Source organism: Asterias rubens, chromosome 21 (genome assembly GCF_902459465.1).
Source record: "Asterias rubens chromosome 21, eAstRub1.3, whole genome shotgun sequence".
NCBI classification, from domain to species: Eukaryota; Metazoa; Echinodermata; class Asteroidea; order Forcipulatida; family Asteriidae; genus Asterias; species Asterias rubens.
The window spans coordinates 8084688-8109063 of record NC_047082.1 but is presented as its reverse complement, the minus strand read 5'-3'; the positions used below and the strand labels follow the sequence as shown (position 1 = coordinate 8109063).

General features: G+C 39.4%; 2 protein-coding genes across 4 annotated transcripts; one reads left to right on the top strand and one right to left on the bottom strand.

Moving 5' to 3' along the window:
• Positions 1–554: 554 nt before the first annotated feature.
• LOC117304419 (ATPase family AAA domain-containing protein 2-like) lies at positions 555–18553 on the bottom strand. 3 transcript variants are annotated; one of them, XM_033788860.1, is made up of 25 exons: positions 18478–18553; positions 17923–18031; positions 17012–17139; positions 16144–16355; positions 15562–15707; positions 14781–14913; positions 14257–14358; positions 13822–13939; positions 13600–13707; positions 13227–13335; positions 12622–12912; positions 11908–12156; positions 11530–11620; positions 10589–10903; positions 10005–10170; positions 9275–9461; positions 8349–8534; positions 7983–8118; positions 7201–7400; positions 5636–5795; positions 5290–5412; positions 4019–4969; positions 3506–3636; positions 2723–2851; positions 555–2182 (listed from the first exon to the last, which is right to left on the bottom strand). In XM_033788860.1, exons 2-25 carry the CDS (start codon positions 18025–18027, stop codon positions 2144–2146), a joined length of 4515 nt encoding a protein of 1504 aa, XP_033644751.1. In that variant the 5' UTR covers positions 18028–18031; positions 18478–18553; the 3' UTR covers positions 555–2143. The 3 variants fall into 3 exon arrangements, with proteins under 3 accessions (XP_033644751.1, XP_033644753.1, XP_033644752.1); XM_033788862.1 differs by having other exon boundaries at positions 15562–15680; XM_033788861.1 differs by lacking the exon at positions 18478–18553 and having other exon boundaries at positions 17923–18073.
• A 119-nt stretch (positions 18554–18672) lies between these two features.
• Positions 18673–23009, top strand: LOC117304420 (transmembrane protein 244-like). Its single transcript, XM_033788863.1, has 5 exons — positions 18673–18808; positions 19505–19590; positions 20094–20188; positions 20755–20880; positions 21719–23009. The coding sequence occupies exons 1-5, from the start codon at positions 18731–18733 to the stop codon at positions 21862–21864; spliced, it is 531 nt and encodes a 176-aa protein (XP_033644754.1). The 5' UTR covers positions 18673–18730; the 3' UTR covers positions 21865–23009.
• Positions 23010–24376: the final 1367 nt, after the last annotated feature.

Sequence of the window (24376 nt, the reverse complement as noted above, 5' to 3'; positions counted from 1 at the left end):
TCCAAGTAAAGTGTTCATGAGAACACCATAAAGCATTTTTTATAAAATCCCTTTTCAGAGAAAAGACGTTATCTTGCTTCAAACTCTCAAAAACTTTCAGTTTATCACAATGCATGAAATGCCGCATCAAAATCTTCATAAATAATAAACCATCTTGCCTTGGGTTCAATCTCGTAAGAAAAGATCTACACTTAATAGAAATCTTAAAAGTATGTAAGGATTTAACTTACAATCTTTACCCACTTGTCAAATAATAAAATGTTAACATTGTATTGATGCTACTAATAATATATTTAATTAATTTTGTATTATTAATCTTAAAGCACTCAAGGAATCCTCCTAGATAATTTGACGACATATATGTCTCAAGAAACCTACATCCGTAGTAGTGGAACACAAACTGATTGGGAGTGGGAAAACTGGGCATTTAGGGGAGTAATAAGTCATACCATTGACGTAATGCCAGTGGTGTAACTAGTGAAGGAGGAGAGGCGCCCCAACAACTCTGAACCGTTACCCCCCCCCCCCCCCCCATTTTCTTATTTTTCCAGAAAAATGTGAAAGTTGAATAGTTCACCCTACCCCCAAAGTAAAATGCCCGATTACACCAACCCTCCAAACCAATCAACCCCAAACACCCCCACACCACGCAAATTACCAAGATAAAGATTCAAACACACTATACTTTCCCCCTTCTTAAGTTACCTTAAATTATTATATATTACCGCAGGATAAATCATGTAAACCTTTCTTTTAGGACAGTGTTTAAAACATTTCACACACATAAAGTGGAGTGTATTTTACTGTATTCAGCGTTTTCCGGTAGTGGAAAAACAAAACTAACAATTCCAAAAACAACCTCTCAATAGTTTTAAGGTTAATAAATCACTTTATTTACATATACCTACAACATTATAGTTTGTTTGCATTATGGTAGAAATTCTCCTACAAAGTCTATATTAACTTGGGATTCTTCTCTCCCCCCCCAATATTAAGGTAATTGTAAATTTTCACCCCAAAATTGACAACAGAATACATGCATATGCATTGGGCATTTTCAAATTTTCAAATAATATCAGAGAGTCTTTAAGGCAGTTTCCAGGGCTAGTTTCCAACATCTGTGGACCATACTCAAGATTCAAAAGACCACATCGAAAACATTAATGAAATATTGACGCTAAAATAATGAACCATTTCATAAATCCCTTTTCCTAGCCCCATTCCCTAGCTCTTGATTTGTTCACTCCTAACAACAAAGTTTTGACAAGACCCATCTACAATTTGCTTTAAATAAAAAAAAAACAGTACAAAAACAGTCCCCCTGAGACTTTTAACTTCTTGCCGACAGATTTCGTAAAAATGAGGTAGGGTTGTTTGATGCACTCGATGCCCTTCCATCCACAACAAGCAATTTAATTAACCAAAGGCGCTGGGATGGGCAAACGCATCATGCACACTCATCGATTTAATAATGCGCAGTCCCATCATGCATCACACTCACACTGCGCCATATTTCATTGCACTGTACGCATAACATACTTCCTGAACAAGAATCTGTGCAAGCGATTAGCCCATACCAGCGGTCCTGAATAGACTGGCCGCTGGGGCCGAGCGAATTTAATTACCATAAGGTTAATGCTAAAACATTTATTGAGAACTAGATGAGGGCGCTCTACACACAAATGGCAGCATTTAGTATATTACATTGTTGGCTTTGAATTACGCGGAGACTGTTGCTCATGGTCTTGGCCTAAGGGCCCCTTCAAAAGATTCATGTAGACTTCAAGACTTTCCATGGAATTGCCCTTTATGAACTGAAAATGGCCTTGACCTCTCGAAGATGAAATTACATGCCTGGCATGAACCACTGACTTTGGTACACCCCAAGAGTTTACTGGAATCTGAGCGGAGCACTTTACGGGAATCGAACCGGGGTCACCTTGGTGAGAGGCGAGCGCTTTACGCACAAGCCAACCATGCAACCCAAATAAACTCACTATGGCAATGTCGACAACCCACCTTTAAGATGAATCCTAGCACTTTGTGAAATCTAACCGAGGAATATCATGGGTTGGTACAAACTATGGACATCATTAAAATAGAGTTTTTACAATCATCCTTGTCTTCTTCGTTAAAACTTCCTTCAGATCCGAACAAACTGCAACACTTCACTCTCCATATCCTACAATGAAAGAAAGAAATAATGAAATTAAAGAAGTATATTTCTCTGATCTTCTGAAACAGAACGGGGACAGAAATATGACATTTTAAGGAAAGCAAGTAGGCGGCAGATAAAAGCTGTTATGCCAATTAAAGGCAGTGGACACTATTGGTAATTACTCAAAATAGTTATTAGCATAAAACCTTACTTGGTAACGAGTAATGGGGAGAGGGTGATAGTATAAAACATTGTGAGAAACAGCTCCCTCTGAAGTGACGTAGCTTTCAAAAAAGCAAGTAATTTTCCCCGAATTTGATTTCGAGACCTCAGAATTAGATTTTGAGGTCTCGAAATCAAGCATCTGAAAGCACACAAATTCGTGTGACAAGGTTTTGTTATCTTTCATTATTATCACGCAACTTCGACGACCAATTGAGCTCAAATTTTCACAGGTTTGTTATTTAATGCACATGTTGACATACACCAAGTGAGAAGACTAGTCTTTGACAACTACCAACAGTGTCCAGTGTCTTTAAATATGTAAGGGTTGATTAAACTCACCGTTATAAGTTGTGTCTTATCATACTCCATCCTGTGAGAATAAACACACTGACTTAGGACACAGAAAAGTCTTTCAAGAGTGTCGACGTTACAACCACTTGTCTTCTGTACAATAGTTGATAATAAGGCCTGCAAAGACAAAAGAGTTGCATAATTAAACAACTTCATAAAACACTCTGGACATAAGCCTGTTTGAGGTATGGCAGACGTGATAGGAGTGTACTGTTTGGTTTGGGTGTATACAGACAAATTGACCCAAACCTTATAGTGTTGTAGCATTGTGTCCGCCCTATCTCAAAAAGGCTTAAAGAGTTGTACAATAAACAAACTTGTAAACACTCAGGTCTGCCGTCGATTTCACAAAACTCTTTCTAACTTAAGATTAATCTTAGTACTTAGGACGAGTTCCAACCCTGCACTGTTAGCATGCAGACCTTAAGATTAATCCTAAGTTAAGATGAGTTACTCGTCCTAACTCTTTGTGAGATCGACGGCAGGTTATCTAGTGTTTGTAAACATTGTTTGTAAATATTGCCCTAACATAATAATAATAATAACACTAATAATAATAAAAAGTAATAATACCAAACTTTTATAGCACCTTGATCATAATATTGATAAGCTCTAGGGCGCCGAACAAAAGGCACAACTAAAAAAATTAAGCAGCTATGTATGGACAAATTAAAAAATAAGAATTGATTTTCCTGTTCGATATTCATAATGGGTCAACAGTACACCAAGAGAGTGTAAAATTGTGAGGTATACGCAAATTATGTTAATTACCTCTAATCTTTTATGATCCACAATGAGGTCATAGGTCACATCCTGCAGAATCTCCACAGCTTTTTGCGTTGTTATGTCGGCCCACATTCTACGAGTCATTCTTCGCTGGACTGAGGACCCTGGAATCATGGCTAGAAATTTCACATAATATTGAAAAAATCAATGAAAATTAGCAGAGCAAATATAAAAAAAAAAACATCTTCATGAGACGGAAGCGGATGAATAATGATACAAAGTTTTAAAGCGCTTTATAATAATAATAATAATAATATTGAAGTCTTAAGCGCACGCATCTACCAAACAAGGTGCTCAAGGCGGTGAGTATGCATATATACAAACTTTCAGAAAGATAGGTTATTGCAGTGATGAATTCTGAGACCCAATTGAGTAGCACCTTATAAGGGTTTACAAGTGTCAACTGTGTTCTTTTACTTAATAGCTGTGTACATTTACTCTTGAGAGTTGTCTTGTAATTTATTCTAGTTAGAAATACAAGTTTTCAAACTATCTAACCTGCTTCATTTTCCGACGAGCCTCCTTTTTCATTTACACTCGCCTTTCCATCCTCAGTAGTTGCTTCCTGCGACTGTTCAACTACACTTTCTTTCGATTCCGTTTGGAAGACTACCGTATTGTTTTGTTCTGATGATGCATCGTTTCTGGAATTCTCACAACTGTTCTGACCCTCATTGCTAACATCAACAGTGTCCATATCTTCAGCTACGTCGCTGGCAGTTCTGTCAATTCCATTGATTGCAGGTATTGCGACAGGTATTGAGGTAGGCTTTGGAGAAGTAGGGTTAGGATCGGAATGTGAACTGGTAGTAGATTGTAACCGCGTAGTACGCATGGGTCTAGTATACCGGAATGTCTCCCCACTCTTAATGCTTTCATTATCGCTACACAAGTTTTCCGACGTCGACCGCGATGGCCGACTTTCTTTGGGTTGATCAGTCGTTGAGTCTGTATCAATTCCATTTTCAAGAGGTCCGTTTTCTTGAGGCTGTAGTTTGGGAAGATGATCACTATCACTGACACTTTCTTGGGCTTGGCCGTTGTTGTCTCCACCACTTTCCTTTTCTCTCATAATTCCTCCCTCCTCTGCTTCTTCTTCATTCACACTCTTCTGGACATTATTTTCTTCAGCTGCTTCCACGGTCTTGGGTGAATTCTCAGAGTCTGGTATTTTTTTCTTGGGATATTTCTTCTTGTACGGAATAAGACCTCTGTTCCATCTGCCCCTCAATCTTGAAGTTCTTCTCTTCTTAATCGGTTGGGAGTGAGAGAAAGGATCCATGTATTTGCTCCCTGAGAAGTGCAGTTTTGGAGGACTGCTGTTCTTCACCTTGGGTTGGATTACTGCGTTTCCAATCGGCGCAAGCGTTGGTGGCTGCTGGTCTTTTAGCAACAGGCTAGGAGGTAGAACTCGATAGAAAGCTGGTGCTGTCTTTGCTGGACTTTGACCTTGAAGGAAAGATGGTAAGTATATTAAAGAACATACTGTACATGGATTGATAAGAAAAATAATAAGCAGGAGTTATAAAGCGCCTAATATCCAAGGACTAATCAAGTCATGCTAATTATTCGCAACGACAAAAGAGTTGTGACGTCAATATTCCTTTGCATTCCCAGGAAGCATGAATCAAATTTGGGGTCAGGTGTACTTATAACTGACGCTACCTCTAGGAAGACACTATAAATAAATAGTAAACCTGCGAGTACAACCATGTCTAAATTTCTTTTGTGTGAGTGTTGGCTCTGAGAAGAGCCGATTTTGACAATACCTCTGTTCACACGAGATTCCTTGATGTCGATACATTCCTTCTCAAAGTCGTTGTCCATCTCCGCTTCGATGATGGCATACGCTGTATCCTTCAACTCACATGCCTGATTGCGGATTGCACGATCTGTAAAACAACAAGAATGGTTTTTAGTATTGACCAGGACTCGAACCCACACCCAGTAGACTTAACCACCACAACCTGAATCCAATGCCCAAAGCGCTCAACCATGACTTGATTATAGTCCTAAACGGTTTCACAAACTTTTGGATGTTCTTCAATAATTTGAGAGGCTTATCTGTTATTAAGTATCAAGTATCATGACCAGGATTCGAACCCCCTTGCATACCTCCTGGATCTCTGTCTGGGTTGTACTCCAAGGCATTCCTACAGATGAGATCAATATCATCTAAGAAGTCTCTCCCGGTGTTGTAATGATGCAGGTTGATCTTATTCATCATCGTTGAAAGGTCCATAGGGCTCTTAATCACAACAACATAGTCTGGTACCTGAATAGTAATAACAGTAATAATAATAATAGCCATGCTTCTTAAGGCCATGTGACACAAGAAAATACTTTTGGAGGCAACTTGGAGGCAACCACTTACAACGTATGCATAAAGGAACACTTCGGCAGCTCATATGATAATCTTTTTGATGTATTTACTATCACTAAGAAAATAATGAGAAAACTGAATCTGGGCATGGCCTTTAGCGCTCAACCCTATTCAAATTCCAAAACACTAAACCACTCGGCAACGACACACCACAGAGAATAAGACACACCACAGAGAATAAGACACTAAACCACTCGGCAACGACACACCACAGAGAATAAGACACTAAACCACTCGGCAACGACACACCACAGAGAATAAGACACTAAACCACTCGGCAACGACACACCACAGAGAATAAGACACTAAACCACTCGGCAACGACACACCACAGAGAATAAGACACTAAACCACTCGGCAACGACACACCACAGAGAATAAGACACTAAACCACTCGGCAACGACACACCACAGAGAATAAGACACTAAACCACTCAGCAACGACACGCCACAGAGAATAAGACACTAAACCACTCGGCAACGACACACCACAGAGAATAAGACACTAAACCACTCGGCAACGACACACCACAGAGAAGAGAATAAGACACTAAACCACTCCGCAACGACACACCACAGAGAATAAGACACTAAACCACTTGGCAACGACACACCACAGAGAATAAGACACTAAACCACTCGGCAACGACACACCACAGAAAATAAGACACTAAACCACTCGGCAACGACACACCACAGAGAATAAGACACTAAACCACTCGGCAACGACACACCACAGAGAATAAGACACTAAACCACTCGGCAACGACACACCACAGAGAATAAGACACTAAACCACTCGGCAACGACACACCACAGAGAATAAGACACTAAACCACTCGGCAACGACACACCACAGAGAATAAGACACTAAACCACTCAGCAACGACACGCCACAGAGAATAAGACACTAAACCACTCGGCAACGACACACCACAGAGAATAAGACACTAAACCACTCGGCAACGACACACCACAGAGAAGAGAATAAGACACTAAACCACTCCGCAACGACACACCACAGAGAATAAGACACTAAACCACTCGGCAACGACACACCACAGAGAATAAGACACTAAACCACTCGGCAACGACACACCACAGAAAATAAGACACTAAACCACTCGGCAACGACACACCACAGAGAATAAGACACTAAACCACTCGGCAACGACACACCACAGAGAATAAGACACAGGTGACTCTTAAGGCCTGTCAACATTTTGAACAATTGATAAATTTTACTTTGTTTATAACAAATCATTTATTTATGGCGGAAATGCATAAACAGACGAACCTCGTCCTGGTCAACTGGCCTCAGGAACTGTCGGAATTTTCTCTCGTTGGCAAGACGCGAGAGGACGTCTCGAAGAAACAATCTTAGTTCCCTGAGTGTAGACTCTTCCCTCTCAGCAAGTTTCTTGCGTTCGTCTTCGTTTAGTTTACGTGGCTCTGGAGCTGCAGCCACTGGTAGTACTTGTAGAGCCTTGACGGCAACTATGCAATCATAAGAAGAGAAAATCAAATTTATCTCCACAGGCCTGTATGTTTTTGAAAGGGCATGAGCACCAAGGCATTTTCTCCTTGGTAAAGGGCACCCCCCTATAGACCGTTTTGAATAACCCCTTTGCTGCTATGAAAGTCGCCATCTTGTAGGTCAAACCGTATGCGCGTCTACATGCATACATCAAAGAAACACGCAGCACGCAGCGTTTCCGGTTCGATTTCTACGGCACATGCACGCACACACACACGCACACGACCGCAGACGCCATCTTGTAGGGCGAATATTTGAACGGTGACGTCATACTCAATACGGTCTATATGAGGAACTTGTAAATTTCAACTGGAGCATTTCAAGGGCACTAAGGCAATAACCAGGGGACATGGAGGTTATTGCCTTTGATGCCTCCGTGAAACATCAAGCCTACCTCCAGTTGTCTTTACAAAATTGCCAAAATAGTAGTGATAATCTACAATGTGGGCTGCTTAAAAAAAAAGGAGCTAAGCACAACAAAGAGACCAGTGGTAAATACATTAAAGCAAGTGATTACCGAACAAAGTTTGAAAGCAACCAACCTTCCTTTTTTTGTCTTGGTGGTGGTTTACTCGCCTGATGAAGAATAAGGGCCTCGAACATGGCGTGTCTCTCTTCTGGAGATGGAAGTCGCATCCGGAAGACTTCGTCTCTCTGACTGCTAAACAACTCACGCACCTTCAGGGCAAACAGAATTAATTTATTTCAAATAATTTTGTGCTGAACAAAGAGAGCAAAACTTCAAGTGCCTTCACTCCGCCATCTAGCCCTAATATTGGTCGTCTCCCTATTTTTAAGAACAATTTCGGGGTGCCTCTAACGACTAGTGTAAGTAGTGAACTTATATACCTTGAACCATAAAAAAACAAAAAATATAAATTTGTATTTGAAAGAGTTTGTCTGATTACCTGAACAGGTACTTCATGTAGCGGGAACTCACTGGTCGCGAGAATCAGAACCGGTGAGCTTGACGGAAGGTCCTCCAGGAGAGTTAGAAATGTCGCCCTCGTTGTTTCATTTGTGGACTCCCACCAGTGACTTATATGAGGCATGTAGATAATGCTTGGACTAGTACGTCGTGCTTCACGGAACAACTGATGCAAAATAGAAACAATTTACTCAATTCAAATCTCTCTATAAACATCATCATCACCATCAGTCGGCTGCAAAGCAGGCGGATACCAGCTTTTCACATTCTCCCCCGTCTTGTGCTCATCTCTGAATCTCAAGCGGGGAGAGCAGAACATCCTGTGACACTAATCTTGCGATGTACTCAGCATATAGTAGGCACTGACGACCTTGTTGAACAGGCCATGGGAAGGAGAATACAGAGCATAGATATTGAGTGGCTCATTGGTGGGTTTCCGCAGGATGTGTCCAACCCATCTGAGTTGTTGTTTTTTGAGTATACAGTGCTCAAAACACATCAAATTATATCTCCCAGTTACTACATGCACTCTCCCTCCCTTCAAATCACATCAATAGACAGTGTGTGTAGGAGTGCAGTCACTGGGTAAAAGTTCATAAGAAACCGCTCCAGTAGGCTCCGCCCACACTGCACGTGTGTGCAAGAACACATGAGCCTCTCCAATGCCTTTCTGCACAACTCTGCCGCGCGCGCCAAGCATACGCGCACGCATGTCGGGCCTTGTTTGTCGGACCTTCGTTGCGTTGTGATTGGTCAATACGCAATGGGGCGGAGCTTAATGGATCGGTCTATTCCATGGACAGACATCATGACATCACAGCCCCCGTAATTGACCTTTTTACAAAAATGTATCAAAATCTCTTCCTTTTTCCTATAAAAACTGTCCACAAGCAAACATAGACCTACCTGTGCACAACATTCTTCTGGGGTGTTGGTACTGACAGAGTACAAGGCGGGTAAATCTAACCGATGGACTGGCATCTTCTCTAGGGTATGCAGGATTGCTGGGCCGAGATGTGAACTTTGACCTTGACCTTTAGCACCACATATAAGTATGCGAGGCCTGTGGGTCGAGGGCCTCTCATATGCACAACTGTAAAGAATCAAAAAAGAGCCTTCTGTTCTAATAGCTGCTTCAGCACAAAAAGTAGCTAAGGATAAACAAGTTTAGCTTACCAAAACAAGATTACCAGCCAAACTAACATGTACAAACTCCCGTGTACAATTTGTGACTGGTATCCTGCTCATTTCTGCTGAAGCAATATTTTCTGCTTAGGCCGATCAATGAAATTGGTCCCTGGTGCTATAAGCAGGGATGTGACAAGCTGTTGAAAAAAAAAATGAAATAAGAGCGCAAAGTATGAAAGCTTGAGAGCGCAAAGCATGAAAGCTTGCGAGCGCAAAAGCTTGCGGGTCCGAAGCCTGTTAACATACATTTATCTTGGGTTTTGATAGCCCTACTCTGCAATCTTGGCGTTTCCATTCTGTTTTTATCATCATTTTCTTATGAATTTGATCTAAGTAATAAAGTATAATAAAATAATGAAAATATTTCCGGTTAAAAACAGAGAGATAACATCCCTGTTAAAGGTTTGCACTTGATTCAAAACATCACGCCAAGAGACTAAAGTCGTACCTGGAGAATCCCACAAAAGGTTGAAATGGTCTTTCCCTCTCTGCTCCACTCCTCTTTCTTCTCACATTGTTCTGAGGCGACTTCTCAAAGATGCAAGGAGCATCTTCATCACTATAGTCATCGGCATTCAGCATCTCAAGGAGCATGTTGGAGGGACCGGATAAACCTAACAATTTATACAAGTAACGTCAAGATTGTAAACAAAAAGCATACTAAGAAGAAGCTATAAATAAGTAGTAAATTTGACGGTACAACCATGTGTAAATCTGTGGTCTCAACGTTTCGAACAGTGTACTCCTGAAGACGAGCAGAGTATACTGTTTGAAACGTCAAGACCACACCGGCTCTTCTCAGAGCAAACACTCACACAAAAGAGATTTACACATGGTTGTACTTGCATTTTTACTATTTATTTATAGTTTCTTCCTATTTATAAATTTATAAATTTACCTAATAATCAGCATTAAGGGGACAAAACCAATCTGTGACCCTTCTTTAAAGAAAAGGAACAAGGTTGATCACACTATATGACCTTTGACATTGATTTTACATTTAATGTTGTATTCAATTTGAATCAAACAGACCTTGCCCAGTAGCCACGTTGCTTTCACTAACTGCTTCCGGCATGATTCTTTTCAGCTGTCCCAAAACAGAATTTAATAGATTTTGTAAAAGCGGTCTAATCACAACGGAGAGCGCCCTCCCTGGAGAGACAACAGAGCGCTGCGCAGCTGGTACCATCTTCTTCATTGCTTGGTAGAAATCTCTTGCACTCATCTGAATCTGAGATAAATCCAGTTGAAGTTTCTCTTTGGAAGCGTAGATTTGTGGGTACTGACGACGGAGAGCGAGCAGGGCAGCTTCGGTACAGAGAGCTTTAAGATCAGCTCCACAATAACCTGACAAGAAGAAAATGAATCCACGAAGAAAGTATTAATTTTTCTGGCATGATTAAAAATGTTTTATTTGGAACAAACTGCCTTTAGATATAAGGACTGTCTCCACTGTCAATGTGTTTAAGTGTGGCCTGAAAACCTATATTTTTAACACTGATATTCTGTAATTATTTCCCTGATTGAAGCTTGACTTTGTTTCTGTGACTTTTTTATTATTGACACAATATGCCGCTCTTTGTGCCACCTTCAGGGATGGTAACATTTACATCTTGCAATCGTTGAGATTTTTAGAACTTTTAAAACTTTATTAAACGTAATAGGGACACAGTTTCCATGATCAGGGGTATTTTAAAATTTGTTCATCAGAACACGGATTGGTTAAGTTTCAGGGAAATTTCTGCAGGACCAGAATGAATGGCAGAGTCCGAAACTAATTAATTGGAAAAACATTGAAGTATATTTGTTATTGCCATCTTCAAAAGGCCAAATAATATCTGTACTGAAAAATCTAAAACTTGGTGTTCAAACACAAGGATATTCAGAAACTTCATTTTGAGGAAATTTGCAAGACAACTAAAAGAACAAAAACAGGAGTTTTATATTAGTTTTAGTGGATAAAAAAAACTTACCAACACATCTATCTGCGACCTCACAGACAAAGGCATCAGACAACTTTGGGGTCCATTCTTTGGTATGAATTGAAAGTATAGTACGACGGGCCTGCAATTAAATATAAAAGTATTTGACAATTCAAGTATTTATTTATTTTGTCTTACTTGACCAGGGTAGCCCCCATCAGTTGTCAATTAACTGTTCCCCCTGGGGGCCCTGCAGCCAATTTCACGAAACGCTAGGATTAATCCTATCATGAGTAACAAGAAGTAACTCGTCCTAACTTAGGATGGGTTCAATGCGTCCTAACATCTTATGCTGGTTCTCGCAACCAAATTATTTTTCAACAATTATTTCAAAAAGTTAGATTTATTTTTTATTTTTGTTGGTCTTACCTCTTGAGACGGTAGTGGAAATGAGAACTCTCTATCAAACCTTCCTGGTCTACGTAGGGCGGGGTCAATCGAATCAATCCGATTGGTCGCTCCAATGATCACGACCTCCCCACGGCTATCCAAGCCATCCATAAGAGCCAGTAGTGTCGAAACAATAGAGGAGTGGATCTGGTCCTGCCGACTAGATCGGACTGGAGCAAGACCATCTATCTCATCAAAGAAGATGATAGAGGGACGCATCAAGTAAGCCTGTCAAGAGAGAAGATAGTTACGGGTTAGTTTCCTGTAGGTCACACATCACGCCAAATCTAGAGATGAACTCCAACAAAAAACTTCAAACATTCATACATCATTTAAAGGCACGGGACATTATTGGTAATTACTCAAAGTAATTGTTAACATAAAAAGTTACTTGGTAACAAGCAATGGATAGCTGTTGATTGATAGTATAATTCATTGTGAGAAATGGCTCCCCACTGAAGTAACGTAATTTCTTTAGAGAAAGATATAATTTCTCACTAAAAAAATAAAAGACTTCAGGCCTGAAAGCACACAAATTTGTGCAAGAAGTGTGTTGTTCTTTCTTTGCAACTTCCATGACCACTCGAGTCCAAATTTTCACAGGTTGGTTATTTTATGCATATGTTGGGATACACCAAGTGAAAATACTGGTCTTTGACATTTTTCAAAGGTGTCCACTGCCTCTAAACTCACCTGGTCAAAGAGAAGTCTGAGTTGTCTCTCGGACTCTCCAACCCATTTGCTCAGACAATCCGCTCCCTTCCGCATGAAGAAAGCGACCCTCCTATCCCCTTGACGACATTCATTGGCCAGAGCTCTAGCAACGAGGGTCTTGCCTGTCCCTGGGGGACCGTAGAAGAGGACACCTCGGGGCGGAGAGATCTTGAATCGCTCGAAGACTTCAGGATAGAGGAGAGGGAAGACGACCATCTCTTTAAGAGACTGGACGTGCTGGTTTAGGCCACCAACACTGTCGAAAGTTACCTGATGTCAAAAGAAATGTATGTAGTGAGTGACTGTCCTATATTGTAGTGAGTGGCTGTGCTATATTGTAGTGAGTGGACGTCCTATATGAAGGGTTGGACTGAACGTGCTGGTTGAGACCGCCAACACTGTCAAAGGTTACCTGATGTCAAAAGAAATGTATGTAGTGAGGGCAAAGGGCACACAGCAAAAGCAGAGGGCACCACGGCAACTGCTGCGGTTGTCGACGGTTATTTGTAGGTGGTGGTTGGGGTGTAAAGGGTTTTGGGTATACAGGAGGGATTGAAAAAACGAAGGGGGACAAAAGTCCTTACCGATGTATCAATCGTCATGGGGTCAACATCCGCCAGACTGCTGCCGATTTTCTGTCTGTCTTTCTTCACACCGGTGACATCGTCAGGAACCATGTTCATTGGAAGACATCTACAAAGAGGTTAACAGTTTAGGCTCATCTTCCAAGAAATCTCAAAACTTCAAAACAAAAACCACTTAGTCAAACAGGCAGGGTAGGCTTGCATCCTCACTAAGGCTACAAAGGCAATTGCCTCCATGCCCCCTGATCATTGCCTTGGTGCCCTTGAATGGCTATTTGAAAGGTCCCGCCAAGACCTCATCTTCTAAGACCTCAGTCGAGACCTCCAATATTACTTCAAAGATGTAAACAAATAAGTACCAGCTTTTTCTTACCTCATTCTACTAAATGCCATACTCTTCTTTTTACGACGCTCAAATCGTCTTTCATCATCTGAAGATCCTGAACTTGTAGAAGAACTGTTATGAGTAGCGTGGTGCTTCCTGACAAGAAAACAAAATGTAATTTTTTTTAAATACAAAGACAAATGATGACAACTGTAGGTGATTTGAGTAGATTGGATTACATACAGAGAAATGGAACAGATCGTTACTCACCGTTTGAAATGTGGACTTCTGATTGGTGTAAGAGGTTTCGAGTGTTTTCGAAATCGACGTCGTAGAGGGGACTGTGGACCATCAAACAGACGAATGGAACGCTTCCTTCGAATCGACTCTGTACTCAGAAATGAACAAGATTTGTATATAACCGTCATCAGTTTAAACAACTCCAAGTGAACTTCAGTGAACTTCAGTGAACTGGTATTTGAGGGGGGGGGGGGGGGAATCCACAAGACGTTTACTGGACCAGAGAATTTCTTACATGAATGGAATCAAAAAGAGAAAAAAACTTTCATTACAGTTTCATTTTTTAGTTGTTTTTGGCTAGTTTTTTGAACGGGTGTTGATTGGCTAGGGATTAAATGGGATTTGGCTGAGGTTGGCCTGTATTTGAAATTGTGACAGAAATAAGATTGATAATTTGTTTCTCACCTTGCAATGGAGCCTCATAACGCTGTACAATGCGACGATGTTGCCTCAAACCATAATTCTTAGTAGGGGGATCTTCCTCCTCTTCTTCTTCAGAACTGTCCTCTGATTTACAAGAAAGAAACGGCACTCTGGCTTAGAAGACGTTAAAGCTGGACGATATCACGATAATATCGTCATGATACAATATTGAGGATAACATAGTCAATTCTGATGTTGAAAATATCGAAATATTGTGACATAAAACAATTTATGGCCTGACGTTTCGTTTTGTTTCAAAAAGGTTACCTGTCATGTTTGTTGTGTTGACATTTAGCTTTCGAGACAGACTCTGCTAGGGTCGAAACGTCAGGTCATTAACTATTTTTTGCATTTATACCATAGGTCCATTTGGTTGGCAAGTTGTTTGCAACAGCTACATCTAATTTCTCACATATCAATAAAATAATAAATGAGGTCTGGTTTGGATCCAAAGCGAAGGCAATCTACCCTCCTCATTTAATAGAAATAAATATCAATATCTTTACCCTCGCTCTCCTCTGTCCCATCTGAAGATTCCTCTTCTTCCTCCTCTTCCTCAGCATGCTCCTGAGCCCGCCTCTCGATATGACGTCTCTTGATTCTTGAGTACATATCAAGGCCAGACCTCTCCTCCTCCTCCTAAGTCATAAACAATAATAATATAATAGCGCCTTCTAATAATATTGACCCAATTCACCTGACATCATCATCAGAATAATCTTGGATGCGCCATACTGGTGGGCAATATCACCGTGCGTTATTCGGTGAAGTGCGCATTTTAGGCGACGAAGCATTCACACGGAAACCTATTGCCCACCAACATGGTGAGCGTGGCACTGTTGCCGCGTGTGACGTGCGAGCAAGGGATCAATAGTGAGCAATCCGTCACTTTAACATACAGTATTTTCCTGCTAGGTATGTGAGACTACATTTAAATTATGAGACCTACTCCTTTTACATAGCACCATGTAATGCTTTACAAGGTGCTGTGGCGCAATATGTTGCCAATCAAACCAGGAACACCTGGGTGAACCCCTTCTCTTTTCTGTGCACTGGGTTCTTTTACGTGTGTCACACAACACACAGGACCACTGGCTATACGTCCCATCCAAAGGATGAAGCATCATGGTTAATTGTCTTGCTTGAGGACACAGGTGTAACAACCGTGACTCGAACCCACACTCTGCTGATCAGAAACACAAGAGCTTGAGTCCGGTGCTCTCAACCGCTAGGCCATGACACGACACTATATACTAAGGATTGTATTTGGATTCCTTTCTGACTGACCTCTTCCTCCAATCCTCCATCTTCTTCTTCTTCTTCTTCTTCTTCATCCTCTACTTCCTCCTCCTCATCTTCTTCTTTCTTCTGATCCGATTTACGAATCGACTTGCCAGAATTCTCACCTTGAGGTGCAGATAGCATGTGGTTAACTGTATGACAATGGAGGAATGTTAAAGCGCAAACCTCTTCATGTGTCGTTAAGTAGTTTTCATCTGGCAAGGGGAGCTTTTATGAGGAATATGTCATAGTGTCAATTTGTATTTGAGTTTTGCTAAAGGCAACACAGCAAAAGCAAAGGGTACCACTTCAATCGATGTGTGTGCCGTGGGCTATTTCCAGGCCTGATACAAGCATGTCTTTTAGCTTCACTTCAACACTGTGTTGGCTTTTATGTGCAGCAGGGCAGGTAAACCCATTTAAACTGGGGACCTTTAACAAAAGAGCCTTATGAAGGTTCCCAGTTCAAATATGCATACAAGAAATCGTGGGAGCTGTTGCAAAAAAATTAAACACAAACAAAATAGAACAATAGGAGGTCCCTGATTTGCCTGAAAGGCCCGAAGACAAAACATTTGGGTACATTACCAATTAAGTTGGTGTTCATTGAGGTATATAATGGTTTTCTTTCTCGCATGCTGCGTCTCGGCACAAACTCCCCATCCTCATCTTCAAACTCGGCCAGATGGATGTTGTCAATTGTCAAGTCTTCCGATGGAATCTCCTTCTTAGATGACCGTCTCGTCCGAACTGGACTATAAGTAGTGAGTGGTGTGTCATCATCCATTAAGAACGAGGATCTAATAGATGAAAATTTGCATCAAAATGAGGAGAGACTAGAATCAAATTGAGAACACAGTTTTATCAGGTAAATGGTTTATTTGAACAAACACTAAGAAAAGATTGATCTCTTCTTTTTTATGGGTGAAACTAAGGCCGTGTCCGAAACGGCGACTTCGGCTACAGCTACGGCTAGATCACGCGCGTCTGCCTATTCTTCAACACTGGTAGACGCGCTGATCTAGACGTAGCTGTAGCCGAAGTCGCCGTTTCGGACACGGCCTAAGCAGGATTGAAAGATATGTGTGAGACTCAAACTCAACATTTGAACATCATTCTTTTGAGACATAGGTGTCGAGTTGACTGGCCCAACATTGAATCGCTGGCCTTGGGCCGGTGGTCCAGTGTAAATTTGGAGCCAAGCTACATTATAGGCAGTTGTCATGCTTGGTGGGGCTGTGTGAAGTAGGCCCTAAAGGCCGAGTCACACTGCAGCAATTACGAAAGCGACCGATCACGACGCAAAGAGAACACATTATATTGGTTGAATTGCTCCGTGCAGAATACGCACACGCTCATTCAACCAGTAGAATGTGTTCTCTTTGCATCGTTATCATTATCACTATTGCTGCAAACAATCTGAAAGTGTACTTTAAAGTGAACTATAATCTTTTACCGGTTTCTCCGTGTCCTTGTCTGGGCGAGACTTTCTCCGGTAGAAACGGATGAGCTCCCGGGTACATTTAACCGTTGGCGTTTACTCTTTGGAGTGGGAGTAACATCGCTGCCAGAGTTAAAATTCGGCTGGAACAAAACAACAAATCCATAGTTCCAGTCAATTGTGGCAGTGCGTGGATGTTGGAATTATGGTTGACCAAAAAATGGCGCATCGCAATTGACAGATCTCGACCAACATATCCACTGCCAAAAATTTAAAAAGTATTTCGTACTTTTGAAAAATATTTTTAAATTATGATTTAATTATATTTTTTTAATTGCTTGATGGATGATTGACACACGGTTGATGCAAGAATTAATTATAAAATAACTGTTGTTCAAATGTTACAAAATTACAGATGCTGGTGGTTTGCTGGTGGTCTCTCTCTCAATCTGATGTCTGGTCTGGACTGGAGTCTGAAGCCATGCATGGTCATGGACATAATGGTAGCAGCGTACCACCAACCACCATCCTCAAATAACGACCATCCTCAAATAACGAGGTAGAAGTAGACCACTATACACAGACCCACGGTGGCGGACAGAAGAAAATTACATAACTGTGGAAAAGTTTCCGTATGGCGCCACCACTTTTTCATTCGAAATAAAATAATATAGTATCTAATTTACCTGATTGATATATCCCTTTTTGTAAAAATGAGTGAAAAAGTGGTGGCGCCATACGGAAAGTTATCCATAACTGTTGACAAATCGTGTGTGACACGACCAATTGACTCGATCGCACACTACAGACATAACTCAGTGCACAAAACAACACAGCCAGTCATTGTAAACATGATGGTAAATGAACAGAGACAGAAACAAACAAAACCATCCAAAATAGCTGATGGAAAACATTAGATTTCTCACCTCCTCTTTAGGTTGAGGTTGCCTCTCACCCCTCCGACGACTCAATGAGATAAACCCATCCCCACAATCGTCTTCTATGGGTGCAGAATGCCTTGTTTTCACCATTTTTCTAATGTAGAAATCATCAAAAATACTTCATTGTTCGGCAGCGCAGAACGTGCCATGTTTTGTGTGTTATAACAATCTGATGGGCTTGCAACTTTAGTTAGGCGATGTGCATTCGCCGATCACAAAAAAGTAAATCTAAACCCTGAAAATTATATTCCTACACTGGCTTGTGTGAACAATTTTTTCTGTTAGAATATAAATTTCATGGTTACAGTAATTTTAATGGTAATTTACAATGAAACATTCAAAGGTTATCATATCATTTTGAGTTCGCGGCACGATATTGTTTTCTACCGAATCAGTAAATAGACATTTGGCGCGAAAAAGGAAAGATTTGAAGAATTGAAATCTACAATTATTAGATATTATTTAGGTACGGTACTGATGGTGCTGAACTTGTAGGTATAAATTAGTCATGTCCAGTTATTAATATCCAGATGAAATTACCTTGTGATTAGATGTGCGACTCATAAGTTAGCTCCCAGTCATGATCGATCTTGAGAGACTGGGCAAGACATCATTAATTTGCCGCGAAAGCTAAACGTAAGAGGCTGACAGAGGGCGCCATTTAAAGACTTGTTTCTTTCAAAACAATGCAAACCGCCCCAGACGCATGGTAAACTAATTGGGGCGGATTGGAAGTGAAGTGTCATAATGCACTCGTCCTTTTCATTTGTGTTTACTGTTGCCGCCGAACGGAATGGCGTTGACCAAAACCCAAGAGAAACATGAGCATGACTCCCGGATTCTGCCAAGAATGGACTATGCTTCTTCATCGGTAAACAGTCTCCACTTTTGACCTTCTAAGTTCTACTCAATCAATGTGCAAATTTTGTTAGTGTTAGCAGCAGTCTGCATGCAAAATGTTTTTGTTTATAAACAAAAACATAAATAAGAAATTTGGAACTGCCACTTGCCCCCCTTATTGTTAATTCAATTGTTCTGTTGAATGATAATAAAATAACAAAAGCAATATCTCACTTTGTACAAACAAGTTAGTTCCAGTTGGGGATAACTTTCCGTATGGCGCCACCACCTTTTCACTCTTTTTTACAAAAAGGGATATCTCAATCTCATTGAGCCTCAATTTGAGGTAAATTAGAGAATATTAATATTATTATTTCATATCGAATGAAAAAGTGGTGGCGCCCGATACGGAAACTTTTCTAAAGTATCCCCTGTAGGTGTGCCTAGAAAATAGAATATAATAAAAATTATTAAAGTAATTTTTCATTGTAGATTTTTATGATTTCTGGTGTGGTGGACCATTTACGGATGATCTACTTTTTACTTTTTAGTATTTTCATGGAGCAATAATTGCTCCATCATGTCCATGGTATATTGAATTGTAAGCAGGCAAATCATATTATAGTTTATAGTTATAGTTTTTTTTTAGCGTCCTCTTTTTACACAAACCTAGGCAGTCATGTTTTCCAATTTTCACTCTTTTGCTTCTTTGTGGCTTCTTTTATAGGCAGTTATATTCTGGCTGTTGATGACTCTGATTTCATTCTACTGTGTATTCTACGTTATTGCTAGCCTAGTTCATGGAATCTTCAAGTGAGTAAGATCAATTTGTTGACACACCCCCCCCCCCTAAATTAATTAAGTCTTTGAACTATCACTCATGGTCTGGATCTAAAAGGCACTGGACACTATTGGTAATTACTCAAAGTAATTTTTAGCATAAAAACTTACTTCTTGGTATTAACGAGCAATGGAGAGCTGTTGATAGTATAAAACAATGTGGGAAACGGCTCTCTCTGAAGTAACGTAGTAAAGTAATTCCTCACTAAAATATTTGAATTGAATTCAAGAATTCAGCTGAGGTCTCGAATTCAAGCATCTGAAAGCACACAACTTGTGCGACAAGGGTGTTTTGCTTCCATTATTTTTCACAGGTTTGTTATAAAAAACATTGTGCATACAATGTATGTTGAGGTACACCAAGTGAGAAGACTGGTCTTTGACAATTACCAAAGGTATCTTGTGTCTTAAACCTATTTAATAAATGTATCATAGAATGATTGTTTTCTTTCTTTGCAAACTTTATTGTACTGCAGGTTAAAAAACTTTGATGGCACGATCCCATTCCACTATAAAAGCTACGAAGCCATTTTTACAAATTCTACAAAGTGGGAGTCGCAGCCTTTCATTAGTAAGTGTTTCAAAGTTTCCTTCATTCATTTTCCTTCATTTGTAGCCCTCTAAATTGTCAGCCGTTTCGTTAACGAAATGAACCGCCACCTCTGAAGTCATGTTATTTTTCAATTGCTCCATTTTATCGCACGAATTTCATGGTGGGTATGGTTTCAACGGAATCCATTTAAATGAAATAATGGAGCGCTGGAGCAATAGCATGAGGTCACAGGTGGGACTTAACTCGCATAAAAATGCCCTCGGTGTTCGGGCCATTCGTCGTGGGACGCGATTTACATTCCTACCCCCGAATGATGTGCGTTTTCTGGCATTATCCTATACATAACAAACAATAACTGAATGATAATCAAAGCAAGGTATAAACATCAAAAGGATAAATAAATACCATGGCCTGGCCCCTTGCACCCTTTACCTTTACATCATTTTGGGTTTGGTTCTCCATCAGCAGTGTTGAGCATAAAAAGATACAACACACTCAAAAATATTCAATAATACCTCAAAATGGTTATATATTTAATTTCTTTATTCATAGTTGGTTTTTCTACTCTTTTTCTTCCATTAAAGGTGACTTCATCGCTCTGGAGTGTACATATTTCTTCTCTACCTTCGTATTTCTTGTATTCCTTCGGGATAGGTTATGGGATTTTGCCATCACTGTGACTATTATTCATTGTGCAATCACATGTGCAGGTAAATTCAATTATTTTATTCCTCTGAACTAACTGCTAAGTTTCTTTTTAACAGTCAGTGTTTGTTGCTTTTAATAGAACGCCTGATACTTTAGACTTTCCTGCTCCGTTGCCCCTGGTTCCGATAATCATTTACAGTTTCTTAAAGCCATTAGACACTTTCGGTAAACAGTATTGTCCGAGGCCCACACTTCATTTACCACAACTTGTATATAAAATAAGAAACCTGTGAAAATTTAGGCTCAATCGGTCATCGGAGTAGGGAGAAAACAATGGGAAAACCCACCCTTGTTTCCGCACGTTTTGCCGTGTCATGACATGTGTTTAAATTAAATCCGTTATTCTCGATATCGAGAATTTATATTGTTTTAATGTTTTCTCAAAAAGTAAAGCATTTCATGGAATAATATTTCAAGAGAAGTCTTTCACCATTACCTTCTGTAAACCCTGTAAGTTATTTGTAAATCTGTGAACTTAAAACAAAAATTCTGTACCGAAAGTGTCCAATGGCTTTTAAGGAGGTGCCCTTTACCTTGGAGAAAACGCCTTGGTGTCCTTGCCTTTTTGAAAACAAAGCATTAGTCCTGAAAATGTCTTGTTTGCATCCTTGTACGACTTGCTTATCAAACAAGGTTTTTATTTTTTATTATTACCTTGTGGAATGAGAATGTCTTGTTAACATAGCCTGACAGCTTTAATATGAGCTTTTCGTTTAACCTGACAGCTACATGTATCAATATGAGTTTTTCTTTTGATATTAGTAACCCTGTGGAATGAGAATGAGAACATTCTGACTGAGCTACCATTGCATGAATGAGTTTTTTTGTCTACTTTCTCAGTTAATGTGAGTTTCCCTCTGGTTTGGGAATGGTGGATCTGTATCCTGTCAGGGCTAGTCATCACCATTGCCTTTGGTCAACTCATTAATCAGATTCTACATCTCAAGAAAACTGGATCTTTCAGTCTTGGAACCAGGTCATCATGAAAGCAGGAGGAAAGAAAAGGTCTATAGCTGAATTGGCGGCTACGGTTAGGGCTAATTGGCGGCTACGGCTAGGGCTAAAACTACCTTTAAAATGTCAGATTTCTTCTAAGATTTCTCATCAAATCTAAGGTTTTTAAAACAAAAAATTCATTGCCATTTGAACATTGTTCTATTTTCTCCTTGATCAAATTCAGAACATTCAGTGCCATAAGAACATTGTAACATAGTCATACTCTGATCAAATTGTATATTTTTCAAAGAAGGATTAAGAACAAAATGCAGTTTTAAATATTCGTAATAAAGTTTGAAGTACACCTTTGAACCCTTGCTAGATTTGCTTTATATTTATAAATATTTAAAAATTATAGTTTAAAACTCAAAGTTTAGAATCATCTCTGTTTAACTTTGAACAGTAAACTTGTACAGGTATTTTTTCCCCTGTATGTTGGGCAAATTTTATATGTATATTTTTCAGTTGATCTCCTGTTGCAGTTAAGCTTTCACGTAAGGTTTTACTGTATTTTTATTGGTAACGATTAGAGCTCGAATTCGGTAGAAAAATCAACAAGACTGGACAGGTTGTAGCTCAAATATATTTACCGGACAAGAAATACGAGTAATTGTACAAAAATCCACAAGACTGTTTGGCCTTGTAGTTGTAGCTCAATTACGGTATGTTAACCAGAAATGTTTGTAAAAGACTAAAATCAAAATGAGGAAAAAGATCCTGAGGCCTGACATAATTTATATGCATGTTTCTTTTAAACAATTAAACACAAATAAAAGACAATTTAAGAGATATTTATCTCTTTTGTCTCAATGTGTATTCAGTTTATCTTAATACTCAACAAAATGTAAAGGTTTTTATCAGACTCGCTCAAAGTCATCATTTGAGCAAAGTTTGTTTTTGTTAAATTTATCACGCAGTGAGGTGTTCTTACCACCAAACTCGTCTGGTCATCAGTTTACTTTCCCATCACTAAAACCACTGGCCTTGGATCTGCTACACAGTGTCAAATTCAAATAAACAAATGTTTCTAGATTACAAAAGGGTGTGATAAGATTCTCATTCACTTAAAGCCATTATACACTTTCGGTAAACAGTATTGTCCAAGTCCCACACTTCGTGTATCACAACTTATGTATAAAATAACAAACCTGTGAAAATTTAAACTCAATCGATCATCGGAGTCGGGAGAATAGTGAGAAAACCCACTCCTGTTTTCGCGCGTTTCACCGTGTCATGACATGTGTTTATAAGAAATCTGTAATTCTTGCTATCTAGAATTGATGTTGTTTTAATGTTTTCTCAAAAAGTAAAGCATTTCATGGAACAATATTTCAAGAGAAGTCTTTCACCATTACCTTCTGTAAACCCTGTAAGTTATTTGTAAATCTGTGAATTTTTTTTTTTTTCCTGTACCGAAAGTGTATAATGGCTTTAATGTAAAACCAAAGATACAGTGTTAATAAATTAACAAAGTTAACAATTACCTTAAACATACCGTATACTTAATTTAAAAAAAAATAAAAAAATATTTATTGTTTACCTTTTAATGATAATATGTACAACTCTGCAAAAACAAACAGTTAATCAGTGTGTTTGTAGGTCTTTAAAAAGAACTTATTTTCATAGATGTACTTTTCTTAAATAATATTTTATAGAGGATTTGCAAAACCACAACTCAGAATAAAACTTGCAAAAGTTAAAGGGGCTCTGTTGTCATGATTAAAGCTTGCCTGAGCGGCTGTAAATGGTATTTTGAACTATGACCCAGTTACCGCACTGGGTGAGAATTCATTACCACATGTACAGCAATGTGCCTGCTTTTATCGTGATGTCACATTTTCGTTTTGAGGTAATTAACAGAGACTTCGTTCTGGCTACTTGCAATTAATTTCATTTTTTTTTTTTTTTTCATAATGAAGTCATATTTCATCAAATTCCCATTGAATAAGGAGGATGTCATCTCAGAGTAAGACACAATAATAACTCATTTCTATTTTGATATCAAAGAATTTATTCATTTTATTTTTACAACTGTTTCAGGCTTCTTAGAATTCAGAAGTACGTGTATTCATCTTAGATTCTTGTGATTTGTTCTGTCTGACTCAAATTTGCGTACAGTTTGATTTATTTTCACATAAGAGTCAATAAAATAAAATATTTTCGTCTGTGAATATTTGTCATGTTTGATTTAAATATCTTACTTTACTAGTAAAGAGTAATTCCCGAAATGTTTAGATTCTCATCATCTGCTTGAAACTTTTTACCCCCCCCCCGCCCCCCCCCCCCCCCCCCCCCCGCCTCAAAAATATTTGAAGATCCAATACTTTGGAATTAATTTAATTTTTTAAATGTGTTACTCTACCTCAATTATTCAGAAATAACATGCAAATTCAAATTGACAGTTCTTGTTAAAAGAAACTCCCCTCAACCCCCCTTTCCCACCCACAAAAGGGCCTTTTATACCACTTTGACCTTGACCTATATTCGGGGTCATCGAAAGCA